This window comes from Geotrypetes seraphini, chromosome 18 (assembly GCF_902459505.1).
Source record: "Geotrypetes seraphini chromosome 18, aGeoSer1.1, whole genome shotgun sequence".
In the NCBI taxonomy this organism is placed as follows: Eukaryota; Metazoa; Chordata; class Amphibia; order Gymnophiona; family Dermophiidae; genus Geotrypetes; species Geotrypetes seraphini.
Window position 1 is genome coordinate 24,075,699 of NC_047101.1, and position 25,823 is coordinate 24,101,521.

At 41.4% G+C, this 25,823-nt stretch overlaps 1 protein-coding gene across 3 annotated transcripts in view; it reads left to right on the plus strand.

The window, feature by feature from the left end:
- Nucleotides 1-25,823, plus strand: part of PDGFRB (platelet derived growth factor receptor beta) — a 145,709-nt gene that overhangs the window by 65,739 nt on the left and 54,147 nt on the right. For all 3 annotated transcript variants that reach the window (XM_033927260.1, XM_033927261.1, XM_033927262.1), the window contains exons 2-7: nt 2,602-2,671; nt 4,909-5,205; nt 7,085-7,351; nt 16,346-16,473; nt 18,798-18,960; nt 22,463-22,655. In XM_033927260.1, the coding sequence (XP_033783151.1) occupies nt 2,620-2,671; nt 4,909-5,205; nt 7,085-7,351; nt 16,346-16,473; nt 18,798-18,960; nt 22,463-22,655 (1,100 nt within the window). In that variant the 5' untranslated portion in view covers nt 2,602-2,619. The remainder of the gene's footprint in view (nt 1-2,601; nt 2,672-4,908; nt 5,206-7,084; nt 7,352-16,345; nt 16,474-18,797; nt 18,961-22,462; nt 22,656-25,823) is intronic.

A 25,823-nucleotide genomic window follows, 5' to 3' on the forward strand; every position in this document is an offset into this window, starting at 1 on the left:
GTATGTTTATCATAATCACAGAAGTAAAATAAAAAATGGTTATTGATCACGTGTCTCTTTAGCTATATATGACAATATTATTATTAAGACTTAGCCAAAAGGAAAGATTTATAAACTATAAAGTTTTACCTCATGCAAAATTGTCATATCTTTAATAAGACATTAACTATTTTTTCTGAGGCCCTCCAAGTACCTACAAATCCAGAATGTGGCCCTGCAAAGGGTTTGAGTTGGAGACCACTGACTTAGACCATGTGTTCTGCAATTAGGAGCACTTTTCTTTCTAAAGTATCCCTGCAAGTGTAATATAAAGTTGCAGTCAGTGAAATATGCCTTTTTGACCCGTCACAGTTTTCAACTTTTGTTAACAGCAGGAGAGTCTTGTCTAGCTTGCCGGAGACAGAGGCAGTTTGGAGTTGTATAATTTAGTTTATGGAGAATGGCTTTTTTTTCCTTTTGTCGACTTCAATGAAAACTTTTTTTTCCCTTTGATTTTTCTGCTTCTTTCCTCCCCTACAGTGGACTGGATATAGGTTAATAATTTCCCTTTGACAATGTTTATTTTATTTGCATGTCTCTAGGATGTGCTTTCCTATGTTTATACCAGAGGTATCTTAGCTGTGTTGTTAGAAATTTCAGTAAATAAAAAAAAATAAAAGATAGCAAGGACTGAAACATAGCTACTTTGATATAAAACAAACTCTGAAAATGATTTGTCTCATACATTTGCATAGAGGTTATACAGTACACATGCATTTTATTATTTATTTTATTTATTTAAAAGATTTCTTTTTTTATTTTTTTTTTTAGTTCAAAAAGTTTTATTTATTTACCCCCTCTTCTATGAAACTGCGCTAGCAGTTTCTAGCGTGGGGAGCCGCGCTGAATGGCCTGCGCTGCTCCTGACGCTCATGGAGTTCCTACAGTAGGTGCACAGCAACCAAGCATCTGCAGGGCTTTTGCACACTGTGCAGCTAATGGTTAGTGCAGTGAGCTGAGATCCTGGAGAACTGGGCTCAATTCTCACTGCAGCTGGGCGAGTCGCTTTGGCACAGACTCAACTGGCGCCTAACTTAAGTTGAAAACATTCTTTAAAAAAAAAAAAAAAAAAAAACATTTAAAAGCAAAAATGTAGTCGCCTATTGGTGCCTAAAAACCCCCAGCACTTAGATCACGCCTACATAAGCGCTTTAAGATGCCTAGCACCGCTGTAGGCATGGCTAATGCCGGAAGTGGCGTTAGGCGTCCTAAAGCGCCGATGGAGCAGCGGTTCACATGAAAGGTAGGCACCGGAAATGTTGGCCTGGAAAATCCTGGCAAGGGGCACGGTTCTGTACTCGGCGCTGTCGTGTGATTGGCACGCATTTGGCGGCCACTTTTAAGGCAGCTGCCAATAGCGATGCCGGTTACAGAATCTGGGATCAAATTCTATAGGGGACAATTATACGCACCTAACTTTAGGCATGAGCATTTAGCTTGTTCAATGCCTGGCGTAAATGCTCACTCCTAACTTTCTAGAATTAGAGGGACAACGTACATACCTATGCAAACCTGTGTCAAATTGTATAAGAGGATCAGTGTAGGGTGCACAGGATTATCTGCTGGTGCCTATCTTATCAGTTAAAATTAAATAAGTTACATGATCAGGGTTTGGAGCAGATATACTTCCGCAAAGAAATCAAGACCATACTATTCAAGAAATACACCCAAATGTCCTAACCCCTTCCTTTTCCCCTCTCCTTACTTCAAAATTGTTTTAGACCTTACGCCTTTAATTGTATTCCTCTTCCTGGAAAAGTCCATCTATCTTTTTGATGTACTAGGTCCAACGTCTTTAATTGTATTTCTCTTCCTGGAAATGTCCAGCTATCTTTTTGATGTAATCTGCTTAGAACTGCAAGGTACAGGCGGAATATAAGCCATTAATGTAATGTAATGTAATATACGAAGATAATAATAATAATAATAACAGCTTATATACCGCAGTACCGTGAAGTTCTATGCGGTTTACAAAAGATTAAGCAAAGGTACAAATTGATTGACTTCAAGAGGGGTAGAAGAAAGTGAATTAATAGGACAGGAAATTCATTGTTGAGGAAAAAGTGATCAAAAGGACAAGTTAATCGCTATTGGGGGAGAGAGACGAGTGGATCAGTTGTCTAGATGCTTTAGGAACAGGTGTGTTTTTAGACGTTTCCTAAATTCCTCATAAGTAGTGGGCGAAAATAATTGTTTTAGGTCTTTACCCCATGATGCTGCTTGGTGTGAGAGAAGGTGTTCATGGTGTTTTTTTCAGTTTGCAACCTCTCACTGGGGGGGGGAAACGAAGTTGGAATGTGAGCTTCTGTCTTTTGGCTGAGAAGGAGAAAAGGTCAGTTATGTATTTAGGGGCAAGTCCGTATAATGCTTTAAAGCAAAAACAGGCGAATTTGAACTTTACGCGTGCCTCCATCGGCAGCCAATGCAGCTGCCGGTAGTAAGGTGTCCCGTGGTCAAATTTCTTTAGTCCAAAGATCAGTCTAACTGCTGCAGAGAGACTGTTTAGATTCAGCTCTATTTCTTGCAATGCATTTATTTATTTATATTTGTCTATGTTCATAGAGTGCCCTGTGTTGCATTATGGAACAGGACATCTGCCCATCCAGGAAGAAGTTCCTTATTCTACTCCCAGGTCAGCTATGCTTTATTTATTACTTACTATTTACTAATTTTTATTTTATTTTTTTTTACTTTGTGCAATCCTGAATCCAGTCATGTTACTATCTACAAAGGTGAATTCTCTCAGATCATGTTGGCCCTCACATAGGGCTCCTTTTACAAAGGTGCGTTAGGGCCTTAACGCGTGGAATAGTGCACGCTAAAATGTCACGCGCACTAGCCACTACCGCCTCCTCTTGAGCAGGTGGTAGTTTTTCGGCTAGCGTGCGCTATAGTGCGCACGTTAAAAACGCTAGCGCACCTTTGTAAAAGGAGGCCATAATTTCATTAAAATTTGATTAAACACTTAACATAAAATTCAGTGCAATGTACAGTAAGGGCCTGTTTTACAAAGCCGCGCTAGTGGCTACAGCGCAGTAACAGCCCCGAAGTCCATAGAGATTTAAAGGGCTTCGGGGCTGTTGCCGCGCGGCTTTGTAAAACAGGCCTTAACCCTTTCAGGACCATAAGGATCGTAGGCCAATTTTTGTGGTTTTGACGACATTTTTATGGTAAAAAGGGCTTGCAGATGCCAAAAAATTGATTTGTTTTGTGAAATATCATTATTTTTATTTAAAAAAATCACACTTCTGGCTTATGGACAGTGTGGCAAGTGAATCTTCTCGTCAATCTGGCAACGACGCTAATGAATGAATGTCGGAACCCGTTTGTTTACATAAAGGCAGTATCATATGGAATCCGTACATATCAAATTTAGAACTGTAGACGATCCCAATCAAAATTGATAGGATTTTAAAGTTATGGGACAAATATGTCCCTTGGTCCTGAAAGGGTTAAAAGTTGTTTAAAATATTAATTAGGGAACAGACTACAAATAATAAACATAATCGTACGAGACAGACAAATTTTGGAGGGGAAGAAGACAAGAAAAGAGAACATAAATGAATAAAACAGTAGGATATGACAAGGTCGAGGTTGCAAGAAAGGAAAAAAATAAAGATTATTTTAAAATGAGAATTGTAAACCTTAACGGGCTCAGCTGCAAATGATCCTTCCTTCCATTTATTCACGCATAGATCTCACTTATTTCCCTTTCCTACGCTGAAACGCTGCCTCGATAAGAGACTCTTGGATAGTTCGCTCACATTTAACATAAAAACATAAGAATTGCCGCTGCTGGGTCAGACCAGTGGTCATCGTGCCCAGCAGTCCGCTCACGCGGCAGCCCCTTAGGTCAAAGACCAGTGTGCTAACCGAGACTAGCCTTAGGGCTCCTAGCGGGTTTAACACACGCGACTTTTCATCACGCGTTGGCCAAAAAACTACCACCTGCTCAAGAGGAGACGGTAGCGGCTAGTGCAGTCGGCAGTTTAGTGCACGCTATTACACGCGTTAAACCGCTGGCGCGGTTTTGTAAAAGGAGCCCTAAGTGTATGATACTTGTTTTACCACGTGTTTCTTTAGATTTTGTGGTTTGCCACTTTAACTGTTAACACATCCATAGGTGATAATTCCCACGTTAAACAGCTAACACAGATTAGTAAATAGAGTCCTTTGATGCAGAACATACAGTATTTGCCTCCTTTTAAGGCTGCCTTTCCAGGCTCCCTTGCATTAGTGCTTGCATTTCCTGTGTATGAGGGGTGGGGCTTTAGTGAAGACAGACAAATAGAAAAGAAAGGAAAATTGGAAAAGTGGTATCAGGCACAAAACCTCAACAGGAAATGGGACAGGAAGTAACACAGGAAGCTGTAGGTTTTCAATTGCTTGTAAATGAGTTCTTAAAATTCCTCCCTTCCTCCCCCTGTCCCAGTCCGTTAAGGTATTTCAGTCCCACATAAACTTGTTGCTGTAAACTGAAGCTGTTGGGAGATTCTGCGAAAAACCTTCATAGAGCTTTCATCGTTAGATATGGTCGATGCACCATTAGATGTCGGTGCTAGTAAGATCTCATCTATTTACCAGGTCAATTCCTGCTGTACACAGTTGGCAAACAGTTACAATGGTTAGACATTTAGATGCTATTTATTAAATTCTCTTGAAAGATCTACCACAGGTCATAAAAAGGCAGAATTCATACAACTAAGATCAACACAAAACTTAGGTTGCTTAAGTTCAACTGAAAATTCACCTAACTTTAGATGACGCAAACCAAGGCACCCGCTCAGATACTCTGATTTCTTTCAATGTGAGCCTTTTTGTTCTGTTTTTTTACATTCTTACTAACTCAAAGAACGCTTTCTTTTGAAGGTGTGTTGATGTTGGTCTCTCAGAGCCAGAGTCTTCATATTTTGCCAGACGGTCCTGAATTAATCCTCAATCTCTCCAGTACTTTTTCCCTGGCTTGCTTTGGCGAGGCAGAGGTGATCTGGGAACATGACGTGCATACCTTGACCACGCAACAGGAGTTTAAAGACGGTGTTTACACCAGCACGCTCACGTTGCAGAAGGTTGCCGGCAATGACACAGGGGAATATACCTGTGCCTATAATCACTCTCAAGACGCAGAAGATGGAGAAAAAGCAAAGGTTTATATTTTTGTACCAGGTGGGTTTATATGTCTACTTATATATATATATGGTCAGTTTTCAATGGCATAGTAACTATAGGGCTCATTTTCAAAAAAGATAGATATCCAAAAGACAGCATAAACTGGCACTTGGACATCTTACATAGTCAAAGCGTCTAAGTGGGCATTTTCAAAACTGACTTTCTGGACGTTTAGAGGGACTCTTACCCGTTGTGCAGCCAGAGTAGAAATGGACATGTTGGTAGATGTGTCATGGGCAGGGAATAGGTGGGCTTTGGGTAGGCTTAGACTGGGACGTCCTGCAGCTATAATCAAACCTTTTCTAGGACATCCTAGACGGAACTTAGACGTTGAAGAAGCATCTAAGTGTCAAAAGGGTACCCAAACTGACCAGATGATCACTGGTCAGGGATTAAGTAATGAGCCCCCACACACTCTCCCAGTGGTCACTGATCCCCTCCCACTCACCCCCACCCCCAAAATTTTAATGAAACCGTACCCACCTGTCTGTAGAACAGCAACACTTGGTATAGGAAAGCCTAGTAGTGCACCACACAAGTGTCTTAAGTTGTCAGGTGGGTGGGCTAGTGAACTATAGAGAGGAGGAGCCAGGCCCATAAGCCACTCTAACCAGTACATTTATGGTAGCAAATGTGAGCCCACTAAAACCCACCAAATCTCTATTACATTGCTGTATAGGTGCTACCTGCAGCCAAAAGGGCTATTGGGGTGATGGACAAGTGGATATAGTAGGTTTTGGGGGTGTTTTGGAGGTTTTGGTGAGGTGTACTTTTGGCACTGTTTATGCGAAGTTCACCGCAGTGCCTTCTAATGTTCCCCAATGTTCTGTTGGCATGTCTGTGAGGCCAGTCCATTAGAAGGCTGGCCCCTCCTATGTCCAAATGAGCTTCATTTGGACGTTTTCAACTTGAATGGTATTGTGGTTGAAAATGGGGAATAAAGTTAGACGTCCTGAGGTTGGAAATCTAGTTTGATGTCCTGGTAGCCAAGACATCCAATTAGCTGATTTTCAAACACAAATTTGGATGTCCAGCATTTTCGAAAATGGACCCTTCTGGCAGTCCAATTTTGGACGTTTTGCAGGAAACTGTATAATGTTCATCATCAGGATGTTTTTCCACATTTTCTGACCTCTCTGACCATCCAGGTCGGTAAACACGCAATACTACTACAGCAAAATACCAAGGTGAACCCCAGTTGTTAGTAACTAAGAACATAAGAACATAAGCATCGCCTCTGCTGAGTCAGACCATGGGTCCATCATGCCCAGCAGTCTGCTCCCGCGGCGGTCCCCTCAGGTCCCTGACCTGTAAGTGATCTCTTTACCTAAAACATTTCATTCCCTAATCATTTGATATCCTGTATATCAACTAGGCCTTCTTGCATAAAATAGCACGAGTTAGTAGGAAAATAACATTTTAACAGTAGCCTAACATTGATAACTTCCCTCATTAGTGCGAAGCATTTCAATCTCTAGTAACCAGAGCTGATATTGTGATGTCATAATACCTCATTCCACAAATCAGAGCCCAACCTCATCAGTGATGTCACAATGGCTTGATTGTTCTACACTTGATTCACTTTTATTACATATAACAGTGATTTTGATCATTTCTTATATTTTTCTTTAATTAAGGAAGTGGAGTTGTCAATGTGGGCTCATGTTAAAATGTGTTCAATCCCAGTTTTTATTCACTAGAACTTTCTGCTTAAAACGGAACCTGTGATAAAATAACACGAGTTACTGGGAAAAATATAGCACCTTAATTCCACCCCTAAAATAACCCCCTTTTTTGTGCTATTCTTTTGGTTTGGGAAGGGGGTTTCTTTCAAACTTGATTTTCATTATTTGTAAATTCCAACTCTCTTTTCTAGATCCTTCCTTGTGGTTCCTCCCAAATGAGCTTAATTCAGAATATGTTTTCCAAATGAGCAACATAGAGGCTACCATTCCATGCCGAGTGACAAATCCCCTGGCGTCTGTGACGTTATATGAGAAGACATCAAAGTTACAGATTCCGGCGATATATAATAAGCAGAGAGGGTTCACGGGACATTTTGAGGACAAAACGTACAAGTGCAAAGCAACATTTGATGGGAAAAAAGTTTACTCTGATATTTTTTATGTGTACACCATCCAAGGTGAGTTTACTGGTCATTTCTCATTACATCCTCCAAATTCAATATATCGTGCCGAATTTCTATGAGTGTTGGAGCTGTTACCGCCACAGCCAGAGCTAAAAACCAAGGGGGGAAGGTTAATTAGCAATAATTAGGCGCTAACAACAAATAGTTGCAGTTAATTAGCCCTCATTGGCAGTTGCACGTGCATTTTGCTGCGTATTCTATAAAGATCCATGCACAACTTTTATAGTGCGTATCTGAAAAGAGGGCATAGCTAGGGGTGTGTTGGAGGCGTTACTAAAGGTTGTGCATGGAATTATAACATTGGGTTGATCCACACCTAAGTTGGGCACTGGCATTTACACCTGAATTTAGCAGGTGTTAAGTCTCACGCTCTACAGTTAGGCATGGATCCAGCAGCTTAGCAAGGGAAGGAGGTGCCCATAGTGGTGGCTCCCAGCATCACCAAGTTGTGTGCCCCTCATGCACCCTTCCCTGCCATGCCCGCTCCTCACACACCTCTTCTAATCTTTGCCAGCAGCATCTCCTACCTGCTGCTCGGCCAGCCTCAGCTTTCCCTCTGATGTCACTTCCTGTCCCTGCAACCAGGAAGTGACATCAGAAGGAGAGCTGAGGCCAGTGCAAGCAGCAAGTAGGAGATGCTGCTGGCTGCCGGCAAAGATTTGAAGAGGTGGGTAGGTGGATGGGTGGGCAAAGAGGAAGAAAGGTGCCGGCATCCCCGCCAAGATGATGCCTGGATGATCCAAGTTTCCAACTTTATAAAATTTTCTATCCCACACCAAGGGTCAAAGCCTTATGGGCAGCTTACAATCTAAAAAGCCAGATATTAGCTTTACATAGAGCAATATAAAATAAAAGTAAGCAGAACAATCTAAATTAAAATTAGTTTAAAACTTACATAAATCAAAATCAATATCTAAAATTCTAATGTCTCCAGGGTTCTCTCCTTATCAAACTGCTTTTTAACCATTCTCATAATCATCAGAGAAAAGAAATGCTTTTAGTTCTGATTTGAATTTATCAAGATTCCCTAAAAATCTGATTTATAGTGTTAGACCAGTGGTTCCCAAACCTGTCCTGGGGGACCCCCAGCCAGGCAGGTTTTCAAGATATCCCTAATGAATATGCATGAGAGAGATTTGCATGTAATGGAAGTGACAGGTATGCAAATTGCTTTCATGCATATTCATTAGGGATATCTTGAAAACCTGACTGGCTGGGGGTCCCCCCAGGACAGATTTGAGAACCACTGTGTTAGACCATTCCAAAGTTGGGGGCCCTTAACGGGAAAAGTTATGGCTCTTATGTGTTTGTGAACTATTTCACGATACAATGGTACTATAAGGAGTCTGATTTTCCAATCTAAGTGATCTAGATCAGTGGTTCCCAACCCTGTCCTGGAGGACCACCAGGCCAATCGGGTTTTCAGGCTAGCGCTAATGAATATGCATGAGAGAGATTTGCATATAATGGAAGTGACAGGCATGCAAATGTGCTTCATGCATATTCATTAGGGCTATCCCGAAAACCCGATTGGCCTGGTGGTCCTCCAGGACAGGGTTGGGAACCACTGATCTAGATGGCACATAAAATTCAAAGAACGTGCCAGATAGACAGGTTCATCTGTCTGTATAACTTTAAAAGTATTTTATAAACAATACAATGGTTAATTGGTAGCCAGTGAGATGCTTGTGCCCTTTATAGAATCACGATTAGCACTGAATTTTTTGTGTGCAGAATTTTGAGCACTTTTTACTGAATTCCCTCTTTTTTAAGTGGATCATAATCAAACTAATACACCAAGGTCAGTCTCGCGCTCCTATACTACCCACGTTGCCCCCAACTATACATCTAAACTTTGTCTCTTAGCTACATGGTAAGCTGAATTGTAGGAAAAGATGAAGCGTCATATCTATGTTATTTGAGTGTTCTAATATGTGCTTATTATGTGTTACATCTATGTGATCTGAATGTTTTTCCATGCTGTCTGTTATGGTATTGTTTATTACATTAGTGTCTTAATTCTGCCAATACCTTGTGGTTCTAGGCCAGTAGTCTCAAACTCAAACCCTTTGCAGGGCCACATTTTGGATTTGAAGGTACTTGGAGAGCCGCAGAAAAAATAGTTAATGTCTTATTAAATAAATGACAATTTTGCATGAGGTAAAACTCTTTATAGTTTATAAATCTCCCCCTCCCCCCCCCCCGAAAAGGCCTGCATGTTCCCCCCCTTCTTAGCTGCATCCTCCAGCTTCCCCCCTGGCCTCCCGGTCTTAGTTTCAGCTAATTACCGCAGCCTGCAGAGAGGATCGCCGATGCTGTAGCGTTTCTTGCAGGCTGCCATCGGCCTCCACAGCACATTTCCTCTACCATGGTCCTGCCCCCTCCTCTGGCGTCAGGGACAGGATCACGGCAGAGGGAACATGCTGCTGAGGACGACGACAACCTGCAAGGATCGCTACAGCATTGGCAATCCTCTCTGCAGGCTACGGTAATTATCTGAAGTTAAGAGGGGGAGGCCAGGGGGAAGCCGAAGGACATTGCAAAGAGCAGACAGCACTAGTACAGGCCAGGGGCCGCAAAATAGTACCTGGCAGGCCGCGAGTTTGAGACCACTGTTCTAGGCGGATTACAAAAGAGGTGATCTGGGAATACCCAGTGAAATTACAAGATAGATAATTAGATGATGCGTTAGGATCCTGGGATAGGTTGAGAGGTCAGCTAGATCATTTGAATGATTTGACAAATTTCCTGAATAACATGCCACCTCTTTTACTAATGCGTCCATTATATTCTATGGACGCGTTAGCATTTAGCACGCGCTAAATCAGTGCGCTTTAGTAAAAGGACCCTATGGTTTTTTTTTAATTCTATTGTACTGATGTTTATCATATTTCTTTATATGATTGATCTTCATTGGGACAAAATAGCCAATAGCTGCATCGGTTTTAATATGCCGTGCACCGGTGCAAAGTTTTGCTCGGGGCTGGCTTCTGCATTGTGTGCCCAGAAAAGTATGGGCAGACATCGGACTAACTGCAAGTTTCCGCCTGTGTAAGCTATCTTCTGGAATTCCTAGTCAACTTATCAAGCCAGTGGTTCCCAAAACAATTGGGAATGTTTTGGTATCTTTCTGCTATATTTTCATACTGGCTGATATTCAGCTGGCAGCGGGTCAGCATTTTTATGTGTGCTGTCGGCTCTATTCTTGGATATTCAGTGCCAGGCCATGTCCAGGCACCGACATTGAATTCAGTTAGAAATTATCAAGAAAAGAATGGAAAACAAAAATGAAAATGTTATAATGCCCTTGTATCTCTCTATGGTATGGTCACACCTCGAATACTCTGTGCAATTCTAGTCGCCCTATTTCAAAAACGATGTAGCGGAATTAGAAAGATGATAAAGAGGATGTGAAGATTTCCCTATGAGGAAAGGCTAAAGTGGCTAGGGCTCTTCAGGTTGGAGAAAAGACGGCTCTTGGGGGATATGATAGAGGTCTATAAAATAATGAGTGGAGTGGAAAGGGGAGATGCGAATCTCTTGTTTACTCTTTCTAAAAATACTAGGACTAGGGAGCATACAATGAAGCTACTGAATAGCAGATTTAAAACAAACTGGAAAAAATATTTCTTCACACAATGTGTAATTAAACTCAGGATTACGTTGCTGGGGAATATGGTGAAATCTGCTTAAACTGGGGGGTTTTCCTAGGTATAGAGAGGTTCTCTTTATGACATACAAAGTGGGGATATACCCAGATGTATCTAGGCCTACACAGAAAAGGAGAAAACAGTTCTTGCTTCTGAGACCGCAAGTTTTGCAGTCTGGAGCAATTTTCACTCTGTGTTACCCCTGTAAATGTGTACTGGTATATTAACAGAATAGATTTTTGTATGAGCTGCTTAAACAATGGCAATGTGGTTTAAGTAAATGTTTTATCCAGTCCAAAAGCACTATCAATAAATGTTCAAAAAGTATGTCTGGATCAATATAAGATTTTAATAACTTGTGATAAGTTCAAAAAGGACACCTCAGCCCCACCACTTCACCGCATGTAATATTTTCTATAGCGGGAAGCAAATTGTGGTGCTTCATCATTGGCCGTCACTTTTTGTTTTTGCACTGTTGTTTTTTGTTATTTTTTATATATATATATATATGTGTATTTTCTTTTTAATCTCAATAATTTAAAGAAATAAATATTTCCTTAACACTAAACATTCTCAGTGTCATAGTGTATAGTTTAAAAGTAAGTAGTACTTATCTCAGCCAACACCTAGGGAGTCTGACCCGACATGTTTCACACAACCAAGTGTTTTATCAAGGGTCTCCCTGTGAAATATAAAGCAAAGGGTGTCATATATACTTAAATCTTGTTCAACCTGTGGCTGCAAAGTATTGGTTGGTATAATCCAGACTGATAGTGATCTTAATATATTTCAAAAAGTATATGTCCAGATTATATTAAGTACTTTTAGAATCATGGCGTTCATAAATTGAAGAGTCTTGGAATATTTATTTCTTAAAACTTCTTAAAGTTTAAAGTTTAAAGGTTAAAAAATAATAAAAAATATTTAAATTTAAAATAAATAAATACAGCGATTTGAATTACGTTATAAACCCGGCAGCCAATGATGAGGCACCCATAGTAAATCTCCCGCTCTTTAAATTTAATATTGCGGTGGAGTGGTGGGGCTGTGGCGTCAGGTTTGCTGAATTAATATAATCTGGACATATACTTTTTGAAATATATACTTAAATGTCACCCCTCCCCTATCTAAAACTTATTAGAAAATTACATATTCGCATTTATTTAACCTTACACTCACCAAAGCTGCCACTGTCGTCCGACTCCATATCTAAGTGAGAAAAGATGGCGGCGGCGTCCCTGATCCAGAGTTTAAATCCTCCCTCTCAAACAACTATAGTATGAGCTGCAGCAGCTTTCTAAGGGCTCCTTTTACGAAGGCGCGTAAGGGCCTTAACGGGCGGAATAGCGTGCACTAAAACGCCGCACGCGCTAGCCACTACTGCCTCCTCTTGAGCAGGCGGTAGTTTTTGGACTAGCACGCGCTAATCCGCTGCGTGCATTAAAAACGCTAGCGCACCTTCGTAAAAGGAGTCCTAAGTGTATTCCTACCAAAGGTCAACTAACCTCCTTACCATGAGGATTGAATTCGAATAATTCTGCTCAACGATAAATAGCTCTGGGGTTGTCAAGCCGTGTCTTTATTTTCTTTTTTGAGCTTTCCCGATGATGTTACTCAGTCCATTCTTTAGCTCCGTCTTCGGTAATTGTGGACTAACTATACTTTGATAGGTTCTCTGTGACCCTAAAATTATGGATCAAGAGTATTTGATCCTTGTTGATGACAATTATTTCAGTTCATTGTATTTTTGCTTTTTGACTGATATTATTGTCAAATGTTTGAAAATTCTAAATAAAGAATTTTTTTAAAAAAAGAATGTGGTGAAATCAATTAGCTTAGTGGGGTTTAATAAAGGTTTGGATAAATTTCTAAAAGAGAAATCTTTGGGGAAATCCACTGTTTATTCGTAGGATAAACATCATAAAATCTGTTTTAATACTTGGGATCTAGCTAAGTACTTGGGACCTGGGTTGACCACTGTTGGAAACAAGATGATGGACCTTCAGTCTGTCCCAGTATGGCAATTCTTATGAGCCAAGTATAAGACAATTAAGCCATTGTGATATCACTGATGAGGTTGGCTCTTAGGCATTGGTAGAATGAAGCTTTATGACATCACAATTTCAGCTCTGGAATGTTGCTACACATTGGGGTTCCGAAATCTTGCTACTCTTTGAGATGCTGGAATGTTGCTACTATTTGGGTTTCTGCCAGGTACTTGTGACCTGGGTTGGTCACTGTTGGAAACAGGACACTGAGCTTGATGGACCTTCGGTCTGTCCCGGTATGGCAATTTTTGTGTTTAGTTGTATATTGACCACTAAAACCTATGTGGTTAAGTGCGACATTTAGCCCTTAACTATATACACTTCCCCCTCCCCATTTGCGGTTTCATATAATCGTGATTTTTTTCTGGAGAGGGGGGAAAATTAAAAAAACAGTCTAAACTTTTAAAAACCCCATATTTTTTCCTTCCCTGCTGCCTTCCCGGCCTTACCTGGTGGTCTAGAGGGCTTTTGGGGGCAGGAGCGATCTTCCTACGCTCCTGCCCCATGCAGATCGCCATGAGGAAATGGCTGCTGGGAGTTCCCGTAGTCTCTTGACACTACGTCGGGAACTCCCTACAGCCATTTCCTCATGGCGATCTGCACGGGGCAGAAGCGTAGGAAGATCGCTCCTGCCCCGAAAGCCCTCTAGACCACCAGGTAAGGCTGGGAAGGCGGCAAGGAGGTGGGGGTGGGTCAGAGCCAGATAATCACGATTTTTTTGCCATTCGCGGTCCGGCTCTGCCCGTATCCCCCGCGAATGACGAGGGAGAAGTGTAAGCTGAACCACATAAAGACAGGATTATTTATGTGGCCTAATTTAATCTGTGTTATTATGTGGTTAAGGGCTGAATATTGGTACTTAACCGCAGGGTGTAGGCAATTCCGATCCTCGAGAGCCACAGGCAGGTCAGGTTTTCAGGATATCCATAATAAATATGCATGAGATAGATTTGCATCTCAAGGAGGCAGTGCCTGCAGATCCAACTCATACATATTCATTGTGGATATCCTGAAAACCTGACCTACCTGTGGCTCTCGAGGACCGGAATTGCCTACTCCTGTCCTAGAATATGTTATATATTTAATTCTAAAATTCTTCATATTTTAAGCTCAGAAATGGATTCCTCTTCAGTAGCCTATGCCGGTATTCCCAGCAATTATGCTGGTATTACATTACATTACATTAGAGATTTCTATTCCGCCATTACCTTGTGGTTCAAGGCGGATTACAAAAGAGTTATAAATGGTGGGTTACAGTAGAAGATCATTGGTGAATTCAAGAGAAGTTGAGAAGAACTGGTAGTATCTGTGGGGCAGGGTGAAGGCAGGAGGATGGAAGATAATTGATATGTTGAGTGTTTCAGTGATTTCTTGAAGAGTATCGTTTTTATTTCTTTTCTGAAGATCTTGTATTTGGGGGTGGTTATCGGTAGGTTGGAGATTTGGTTATCCAGTTTTGCTGCTTGTGTTGCTATGAGGCCATCATACAGTTTTTTTCTGTTTGACTTATTTGATTGGAGGGTGTGTGAAAGGGGTGTGTGTTTTTCTATGTCTGGGTGACATAGCGTGGTAGAGGCGGTTGTATTCCCAACAAGTGTGAAAGGCACCCTTTTTGACCATTGCACTATGCACATAAATTAGTTGAAACTACTTCAAGCAATATAATGTATCAAAAAATAATAGTAATGCATTCCTGGCACTTATCTTGAAATCTCAAGACAAGCAAAACATTTTGTTAAATTTTAACTTGATAAACAAGCAAGGTCTTGCAATACGAGTACGTACAGTATTTTGTATTAACGTTTTGGGGTTGTGGAGTTTCCATTATTTCTTATGGGGAAATCTGCTTTGCTAGACGAGTGTTTTGGATTACAAGCATGTTTTTGGAACTAATTATGCTCGTAAACCGAGGTTTTACTGTGTAAAAAGAAACAATATTCTGTACCATTGTCATTATATAAACACGGGGAGAGTGTGGCACAGTGGTTAAAGCTACAGCCTCAGCACCCTAAGGCTCCTGCTCCTTATGACCCTGGGAAAGTCACTTAATCCTCCATTGCTCCAAAACATACCCGGACCATGTTCCCTTGTCATATGAACATATTGCAGTGTTAAGACGTCTGTATCCTGCCTTTCTAAAATTGCGATTTGGATGTTCATGCAACATGGACGTCTAAATACCAGTTTCAGACATCCAACAACAAGAAAAAAGAACAGAGCTTCTAAAATAACCACCTTAAAAGTATTAAAAACCAAAGAAAAAGAAAGCCCAATTATTCATATGAAGTCTTGTGGATACTGCATTCCAGGAATGTCTGTTGTCCAAAACATTCACAAAATATCAGTGGTCCTGAAATGTGTATCACTTCAGCTACTGCTTCAGGGGCTTTAACATATAATAAACCCTGCGATACTCATATATTCACACACAGCATTAAATATATTTCACCATGTTTAAGTTAAACATGTCACGTGTAACTTACACATGTAAATTAAGTGTGTAACTTACACGTGTAACTTACATGTGTATCTTACACACTTAACTTACATGTGTAAGTTACACATAAGTTACACATTTAACTTACATGTGTAACTAACACGTGTCACGTGTAACTTACACATGTAAATTAAGTGTGTAACTTACACGTGTAACTTACACGTGTAACTTACATGTGTATCTTACACATTTAACTTACATTTGTCTCAGGACAGAAGTTTGGCCTTTCTGTTGTACTGAGCTTATTGTTTGCCTCCTTGATTTTCATAAGTCTAAACATATAAGAACATAAGAATAGCCTAATTGGGTCAGACCAGTGGTCCATTCTCACAGTGCCAATCCAGGTCACTAGTACCTGGCCAAAACCCAAGGAGTAACAACATTCCATGCTACCGATCCAAGGCAAGCAGTGGCTTCCCCCTTGTCTTTCTCAATAACAGACTATGGACTTTTCCTCCAGGAACTTGTCCAAACCTTTCTTAAAACCAGCTACGCTATCCGCTCTTACCACAACCTCTGGCAACGCGTTCCAGAGCTTAACTATTCTCTGAGTGGAAAAAAAAAAAATTTCCTCCTATTGGTTTTAAAAGTATTTCCCTGTAATTTCGACTGTCCCCTAGTCTTTGTAATTTTTTGACAAGAGTGAAAAATCGATCCACTTGTACCCGTTCTACTCCACTCAGGATTTTGTATGACATCAAGAATGAATCGCTGTGTCCTATTTAGGAGAATAAGTTTCTTATGTGGCGCCAGATTCAGCCCCTTCTCTTGCTGGTTATTTTCTCTTGCCTAGTCTCGTCCATCAACGTGTCCATCAGTGCCGTGCAGACTTTGGTGAAACAAGGCGAGAACCTTACTGTCATGTGCTCGAGCTTTGGCAACGAAGTGGTGAAATTCAGCTGGGATTACCCCAATAAGGTGGTAAGTAAAGATTGGCCGGAGTCTGATTAATAAGCAAATGGTTTCCTGCAGAGCTTGATCGTTTGTGTGAGATCATTATGCTTTCCTTGACATTTGGCTACACCCAGTAGCATCTCGTATCTCAAAGTGGTAGGCACCTGCCAAGTTAGGTGTCTACCCAATAGTTAATTTTTTTTAAATTGTTTTGTAATTACCGTATTTTCACGCATATAATGCGCACACGTGTACAACGCGCACACGGGTATAGCGCGCGGGAACATGGAATTTATGTAAGAAAATTTTGGTATAGCGCGCCCACGCGTATACCGCGCATGCTCCTCGTTTTGTTTCCCAGGTGTTCTATTGTAATGCCTATTCTATTGTGATGCGGTGTTTTCTGTCTTGCTGGCGCCCTCCTCCATCTTCCTGCATCGTTTGCTGAAAGCCGCGGGCAGCAGATCCTATGTGCCTCTTGCGGCTGACCCAGAAGTGTTCCTCTGACGTCAGCCGTTGCTGCGTCTTTCAGCGAACGCTGCAGGAAGATGGAGGAGGGCGCCAGCAAGACAGAAAACAATTGTATAACGCGCTCATGCATATAATGCGCATGGTTATGCTCGGTTTGTAAAATCTTGTATAACGCGCGCGTTATATGCATGAAAATACAGTACTTTCTAATGTCACATTTCAATGATCAGTTCCAATTAAGCCTAATTGAAAAATTAAGTTAGGTACCTGGCTCAGCTAGGCTCACTGATCTTAGGCGCCTTTTATAGAATCAGGACTTCTTTGCAAAAGTTTTCTAAGTGAAATTACACGTGTCCCTTCTGCTTGTAGATTTTTACTTGGATTTACTCGAGGATAAAAATAGGAATGCTCTAGAGCAGGGGTCTCAAAGTCCCTCCTTGAGGGCCGCAATCCAGTCGGTTTTTCAGGATTTCCCCAATGACTATGCATGAGATCTATTTGCATGCACTGCTTTCAATGCATAGTCATTGGGGAAATCCTGAAAACCCGACTGGATTGCGGCCCTCAAGGAGGGACTTTGAAATCCCTGCTCTAGAGCAGGGGTAGGCAATTCCGGTCCTTGAGAGTCGCAGGCAGGTCAGGTTTTTGGGATATCCACAATGAATGTGCATGAGATAGATAGCATACCAAGGAGGTATATTCTGAAAGCCTCCCCTGCCTGCGGCTCTTGAGGACCGGAATTGCCTATCTTTGCTCTAGAGTAATTCACATTCTTGTTCCTTCATGGCAGAAGACAAATCTCAGCTGATTAATGTAGATAAAATGTTTCTTTTACAAACATAGGGGTCCTTTCATTAAGGTGCGCTACCAATTTAACGCACATTAAAAATTAGCATGCGCAAAATCCTGAGACATCCGTTATATTCCAATGGGCATCTTAGCATATAGCGCGCGCTAAATTGGTTAGCACACCTTAGTAAAAGGACCATATAAATTCCTTTGAAATACAGTGGTACCTTGGATTACGAGCATAATCCATTCCAGGAGCATGCTCGTAATCCAAAATGCTCGTTTATCAAAGCGAGTTTCCCCATAGGAAATAATGGAAACTCGCTTTGATACGTTCCCACCCCCCGAGGCCAGCGGCGCTGCTCTATCCCCCCCCCCCACGAGAACCGGCATTGCTCCCCCCGAAGGCCCCCCCCTGCGACCCGGCACCCTCCCCCCCCGCAATTCAGCACCCCCCTGCGATTCGGCACCCCCTGCTGCGATCGGGCATCCCCCGCCGCTTCTTACTGTCATCTGGGCACCGGCACCGGCATGTCCTGTGTGTTGGTGCCGGTGCCCGAAGATCGGCCTCCTCTTCTTGCTGGGCCTTGAGCATCTGTGCATACTCAAGGCCTGCAAATTCACGTTCTCTCAGAGATGTCCGAGAATCTCGGAGAGAGCGTGACCTCGCATGCGCAGATATCTGCTCAAGGCCCAGCAAGAAGAGGAGGCCGATCTTCGGGCACCGGCACCGGCATGTCCTGTGCGTTGGTGCCGGTGCCCAGATGACAGTAAGAAGCGGTGGGGGTGTCCGATCGTGGGGGGAGGGTGCCGGATTGCGGGGGGCGCCGATTTGGCTTATGTTTTGCTCGTCTTGCAAAACACTCGCAAACCGGTGCACTCATAAACCAAAGTACCACTGTATATGTATGCCTTGAGATAGTAGGTGGCCCTATTTTAGGATTAAATATTTACTATTTTTGCATCATCCCATTCGAAAATGTGTTGCTGTTGATTAATGTATTTCAACATGAGTTGTGCCGTGTCCTTGTTCTTCCACCATGGAGAACTTAATTTAATGCGATTTTTCTTTTTCCTCCTTGTGTTGGCAGAAGGACAAGACGGCAGATGTTTTATTAGGGAGTTTGGGGGATATCCGCTCTATCCTGACCATCCGCAATGCGGAGATTGACGATTCGGGAATGTACAATTGCACGGCTTCTGAAATGATTAATGATAACGCAGATATGAAATCCATCACGGTCACCGTGATTGGTAGGTATCCGCTTCTGCGTTTTTCTCTAGAGCGTATCAAAACAAAGGGACTAATATTCAAAGGCACTTAACCAGTTAGCAGGTGCTTTTGACCAAATAAGTGCCAGCAAGAGGGATATTTATCAACACTAAGGGCTAAATTCAGTAAATGGTATTCTATTATGGGCAACAACAACAAAAAAGAGTTAGGGGGGGGAAATTTATCAAAGGGTGCTAATGGATTTAGAGCATCCTAATGATTAACATGCACTGAGGCCCAAATTCTGTAACCAGCGCCTAAAGTTAGGCACCTATTTCGGAGGCTCCCAACTAGATAGGCGCCTATCTAAATTGAAGAACAAGCTCAATTAAGCTTTTTAATCAGCACTGATTGAAACATGGGCGCCTATCAAGAAAGCGCGATTCTGTAACAAGGCGCCTCTAAAAAATTTAGGTGGCCTTCAAAAAAATAGGTGCTATGAATGTTAGGCGTGGGCGTGGCTACGTGTTAGGCTCCTTCTTACAGAATCCCTGCTCTTAAGCGTGCTTAAGCGCTTGCATGGGCGCCTAACTTTTAGTTGTGCCTAGAGCTGGCTTATTTATTGGACACCTCCAAAATAGGTGCCGCTCAGCGCGATTCACTAAACAGCACCCAATTTTACTTGAATCACGCTGAACAGTGCCTATGTAAGTGCCTAACTTTTTGGCGCTTCTTGTAGAATTTGCCCTTGAATACTAAGATGTCCATAGGAATACAATGGTCATCTTAACTTTTAGCGTATGCAAACTTTGTTAGCACCTCTTGATGAATGTCCCCTAAGAACTACTCTAGAAATGTTTCAAATCCATTAATAAAGGTTAACAAATAAAGTGGTAGGAAATGCAAAGTCCTCTTTCAGAATTAGTATATCAAAATTACAGAGTCCAGCAAAAATATGCATTAAAGATCAGCCTTGAGGATTTTGAGTCTTTTCACTCTCAAGACTTTCTAAAAATCAAAATGGCCTCCTGTTTTACTCTTAAAAATTGCCCATGAACCTATGAATGTTGCGTCCTCTCTGCTATCCTTGAAATGGGCACCTTTTGAAATGAGAAAAAGATCAGAAGACTAGGTTGACTGCTAATCCCCACAGAAGAATGCAGATTACAAGTTTATTGAACCACAATCCAAAGGGCAGCAGAAGTCTTCAAACCAAATAATCTTGATTCTAAGGTCAAACTGTGCACGACTTAAAACCAGGATTACTTCAGCCAAGTGTTCGGTTTGTGCTACACTGCCAACTTATCTGTGGTGGGGTTCGCCTTCTTTTAGTTCACCTTCTAAAAGTGCCATCATAAATTTCTCTTTCACAAATTATAGATTATAATTACACAGCTGTGAATTTCTAGTATACTACTAGAGATCCTTAGTCGCCACAAAGATATGCAAAGGGCTGAGCTTCCATTCCTTTGTGTTAAAATAGGGACACTCTACCACTTGCAAAAATATTATAAAAGCACATGGAATAGACCCTCTGGGCCTTAGTGGAAAGACAAGCGGCCTTCGCACTGGAAAAAGTAAGATGTTGGAGAAGTTAGAAACATAGAAACATGATGGCAGATAAAGGACAAATGGCCCATCCAGTCTGCCTATCCACAGCATCAACGTCTCCTTCTCTCCCTATTGGCTAAGGTTCTTTACACCTGTATTGTGAGGTCATAGAACTTTATGGTTATAGAAACATTGTAACATGATGACAGATAAAGGCCAAATGGCCCATCCAGTCTTCTCATCCGCAGAAACCATTATTTCTTCCTCTCTCTGAGATCTCACATACCTATCCCAGGCTTTCTTGAATTCAGACACAGTCTCTGTCTCCACCACTTTCTCTGGGAGACTGTTCCACGCATCTCCAGAGAGCAGACCAGCAGACTCATACATGCTGCTTCCTCTAAAATTTTCTACAGTCTTTCATAATAACTGCTTCCAAGAAAACTGCTTCACAGAACCCCTTGTCTTATGGACTCAAGAAGGCTCGATGGGCTATGTTAATGTGTTTTACATACTTGATCCCAGTGGCGTACCTGGCGGGACAGGAACCCAGGGCACAGTACCCCCCCTCCTCTGGCTAGAACACTCCCCTCTAGCATTGTGAGGGGATCGGTCACGGGGTTGCATTCCAGCTGTGTGTAGCCTTCGGCTCTGCTGGTCCCCGCCCAGGAACAGGAAGTTGACATCAGAGGGGGCGGAGGCTGGCGGAGCTGATGGCCATGCGCAGGCGGAGCGCAGGACCGCTCCAACACCTGGTGTGGACCGCCCCTTCCCCCTCCTTGATATGCCACTACCTGATCATCACTTTTAGAAGGGACCAAGTGTTCTTTACACTTTAGCATATAATCTGAAAACAAAAACCACTTATCAGACCTATTCATGGTCATTCTGGAAAAGTATTTATTACACATATTTCTTATGTGACTGGTTTTTTAACAGCCAAATGATTAATGATATCACCGCTCTATTTTCCATTTTCTCTCTCCACTTATTTTTTTTAATTAGACAAAACTATAAATGAGAATAAAAAAAGTTAAACATTTCTGTGAAACTTGTCCAAATGAAAACAGAAGTTCTCCAGCATTGCAGTCACTTCTATAGTGAGAAACGAGCACATGAAGCAATTCTAAAAGATGCCACCTTAGTTTTAGGAACCAGGAAGAAGCATAAATTGTAGATTTCTACTCATTGGTCTGTCATACAAATTGGAACCCTCCCTGAAAATTCTGGGCATAGTCCTGTGGAGGAGCATGTTAGCTGCCTTCTAAGAAATTATTTTGATGCACAAACTTTGATACATCTATAAATACCAAACTCAAGATAAGTTTAGGTTGGTAGTGCAGGCAATGGTTCTGTCTAAATTGGACTGTACTCCCCCGATATTCGTGGGGATTCCGTTCCAGGAACCCACGCAAATACAGTTTTTCGCCTGTCAATAAAATAAAATTTAAAAAATTAAGGGCTATTGGGGTGGTAAACAGGTGAGTTTTAGGGGAGTTTTGGAGGACTCACTATATAATGTACAGGGGTTATGGCACCCTTAATTTAAATGCTGGCCCCTCCTACATTTTTAATATGGATGGTTTTTTCGATAATGGCAAAAAAAACTAGATGTCTAGCTGGGTCATTTTTGAAAAAAAAAAAATGTTAGGCGTCTTGTAGGTTTGAAAATGGCCATTTCTTCCGTACAATTTTTGAACATCTTGCGGGAAACGTCCAAAGTCAGACTTAGATGTCTTATCCAAAATGGACCTCCACATCACTAATCTGTGAGCATACAGAATAGCGCTTTGGGCAAACACACATAAGCGGTGCCTATTTTGCATTTATGTATGTCAGATGAACCTAAATGCGTTGTTCTCTTAATTTGTATTTCAGAATCTCATTACATGTAGAGAAATCTAACCGTAGAGAAAATTCCAAATGGCTTTGAATGTTTAAAGAAAGATGTGTATGCAATCCTGATCTGTTATTGGTCTCTTTTTCTTTCAGAACGTGGCTTTGTGAAACTCCAGACAGATCTAAACGGTACCAGATTTGCCGATCTACATAAGAGCAGATTCTTTGAAGTACAGATAGAGGCTTATCCAAAGCCAACTATTCTGTGGTTGAAAGACAATGAGACTCTTTTCCCAGACAACAGCGATGAGATTTCGATCACAAATAAAGTCATGTCGGAAAATAGGTGAGCGAGATTTACACTGATCTGAGTTTGGCAGGAGAGCTAACGACAGAGTGCAGCAAGGTAGAGTTGAACCCAACTGAGGTGTTGGAAGCAATTGACCCTAAAAATAATTCCTGGCGTTCTCTATTATCTTAGTTTCTTCCAAGGTTGTGTGTTCATTTCATTTGGCTAACAAGATGAAAGAAGACTTAAGATGTTCTTTTCGTTGTCATTTTATTTCCACTTGCATCAGCCACCAGTCCCTGTCCAGCTCTAGCTCAGCCTTGTCCTACCAAATTTTAAAAACGTCAATCTGTTGGTGTAAGTGAGGTATTGTGTTACTGGACTCTTTTTAGAAAGCTGCGGTAGCAAATGCACTGAAGCCCATTTAATTCTTGTGGGCTTCGGCTCATTTGTGGGCTTCGGCGCATTTGTTTACGAAAGAATCGGTATCATGACTTTGTAAAAGGGGCCCATTATTATTTCTTAGATTTGATTTCCAATCTTGGCTTCATTTCCTTTCCTCTGTTTTTCTTCGTGTTCTAGTATGTGGACGATATAGGAGAAAGACTTCCTTTCACATGATATTTTTCCTCTTTTGGATTTATTGCAAGTAGTGTTTGTTTCAGTATTATTGTCGTGACTATTAATTATGGAAAGTTCAATAAAAAAATTTTTAAATATTCTTTATTCATTTTTTAAAACTTACAATAAGTGCAACAGCATAGAACTTCATGTTATACTTAAATACATCACTTAATAGCCTATTAAAATCTAATTCAGGTCCCATATCCCTCCCTCCCCCATGTTCAATAACATTCTTCAAACATAAGAAAACATATAATAGCCCAACATTATTTGCACTCATAAGAAAGCCAAAATACTCTCCCACCCCCCTCCCCCCACCTTGGGCGTGCATATTTAAGAGGAAAAATTATATTCATTCATTATAGTATTTTGTTAATGGCTCCCAAATATCCTGAAATTTCTTAAAATTCCCCTGCTGTATGGCAATTACCCGTTCCATTTTAAATATGTGACATAGAGAGTTCCACCAAAAGCTATAATTCAGACGATCACAATTTTTCATAATATGCTATATGGTAACCCTTGTCATAATAAGTAACATTTTTTTTTTTTTTTAAATTCTTTATTCATTTTATAATTCACAACAAGTGTACAGGGAATGGGCGACGAGATGGCAGATGAAGTTCAACGTTGAGAAATGTAAAGTACTGCATGTGGGAAGCAGAAACCTGAGGTACAACTATACGATGGGAGGGATGTTATTGAATGAGAGTACCCAGGAAAGGGACTTAGGGGTAATGGTGGACATGACAATGAAGCCGACGGCACAGTGCGCAGCGGCCGCTAAGAGAGCGAATAGAATGCTAGGTATAATCAAGAAGGGTATTACAACCAGGACGAAAGAAGTTATCCTGCCGTTGTATCGGGCGATGGTGCGCCCGCATCTGGAATACTGCGTCCAATATTGGTCGCCGTACCTTAAGAAGGATATGGTGTTACTCGAGAGGGTTCAGAGGAGAGCGACACGTCTGATAAAAGGGATGGAAAACCTTCCATATGCTGAGAGATTGGAGAAACTGGGTCTCTTTTCCCTGGAGAAGAGGAGACTTAGAGGGGATATGATAGAGACTTATAAGATCATGAAGGGCATAGAGAGAGTAGAGAGGGACAGATTCTTCACACTTTCAAAAAATAAAAGAACAAGAGGGCATCTGGAAAAGTTGAAAGGGGACAGATTCAAAACAAATGCTAGGAAGTTCTTCTTTACCCAACGTGTGGTGGACACCTGGAATGCGCTTCCAGAGAATGTAATAGGGCAGAGTACGGTACTGGGATTTAAGAAAGGATTGGACGGTTTCCTGCTGGAAAAGAGGATAGAGGGGTATAAATAGAGGATTTCTGCACAGGTCCTGGACCTGTTGGGCCGCCGCGTGAGCGGACTGCTGGGCATGATGGACCTCAGGTCTGACCCAGCAGAGGCATTGCTTATGTTCTTATGTACAGTAAATATCAAACAATTAGAATACAATATCACTTGAAAATCTACCATATCATACAACAAAAAGATATAACCCTCCCACTTCCATATACAACAAAAAATATACCACATGAATATAATCTTATCATTCATATATATTATTAATAGAAATCCAACCCTCATTGATATACCAAATAACACTGTATCATACGATAATGCCACCAGATTTTTTTTTTTTTTTAAACTTCAACTCCTACGAGTCTGCCTGCATCTCTCCTACTTCTCAGATGTACCTAACCACATCCATTTGGATTGCCCATTGCTCCTGACCCGCTGGGTCCCTATTTCGGACAAGATTTGAATCAATCTGATATTACTCATATCTTCTAAATGTTTTGGATCTTCAGTCAGCAGTCCTGTAAAATCTTAAATCTTAATATTATTATTTTATTTAGGAGTGAATGTTTTCTTCTGTGTTGGCTGCTTGTATGGGTTAGGTCTATCCTATTTAACAATGGAGTTCTTTATTAAGGGGTTTTTTGGTTTGTTTGTTTTTGCTAAGGTGCGCTAGCCAATTTCGTGCACGCTAAATGCTAACGCATCCATATAATGGGCACGTTAACATTTAGCGCATGCCTTAGTAAAAGACTCCCGATATTTTTTTTTTAATTTTGTTTCTTTATATTTGATTGTATTTTGTAAACCGCTTGGACCAAACCATAAACCATGATATTTCAAAATGGCCTCAGCCAGCCCTGTGGCTGGTACCATTATGCTTTACGGAGGTATGTCATCTTGTTCATCGCCATATAATAAAGTGGTGCTTGTCTCAAGACCAGTGGGTGCTTTTCAAATATGGACCCAGCAGGGCAGGAGTGACTGGGGACAACCTCTGCCCCGTTTAGATATCAGTGACCCCCCCTCCCCCCATGGATAGGCATTTAGAGCAGGATGGGATGTGATTAGGCTTGTGAAGATTTGAATTTTAAACATTTTGACAGTACTTCAGAGGGTGATGGTTAATGGTACCCTCTCTAAAACATCGGAGGTGACCAGTGGAGTGCCGCAGGGCTCAATCCTGGGTCCACTCCTTTTCAACATATTCATAGGGGATCTGACTCAAGGGCTTCAAGGTAAAATAACACTATTCGCCGATGACGCCAAACTATGTAATATAGTAAGTG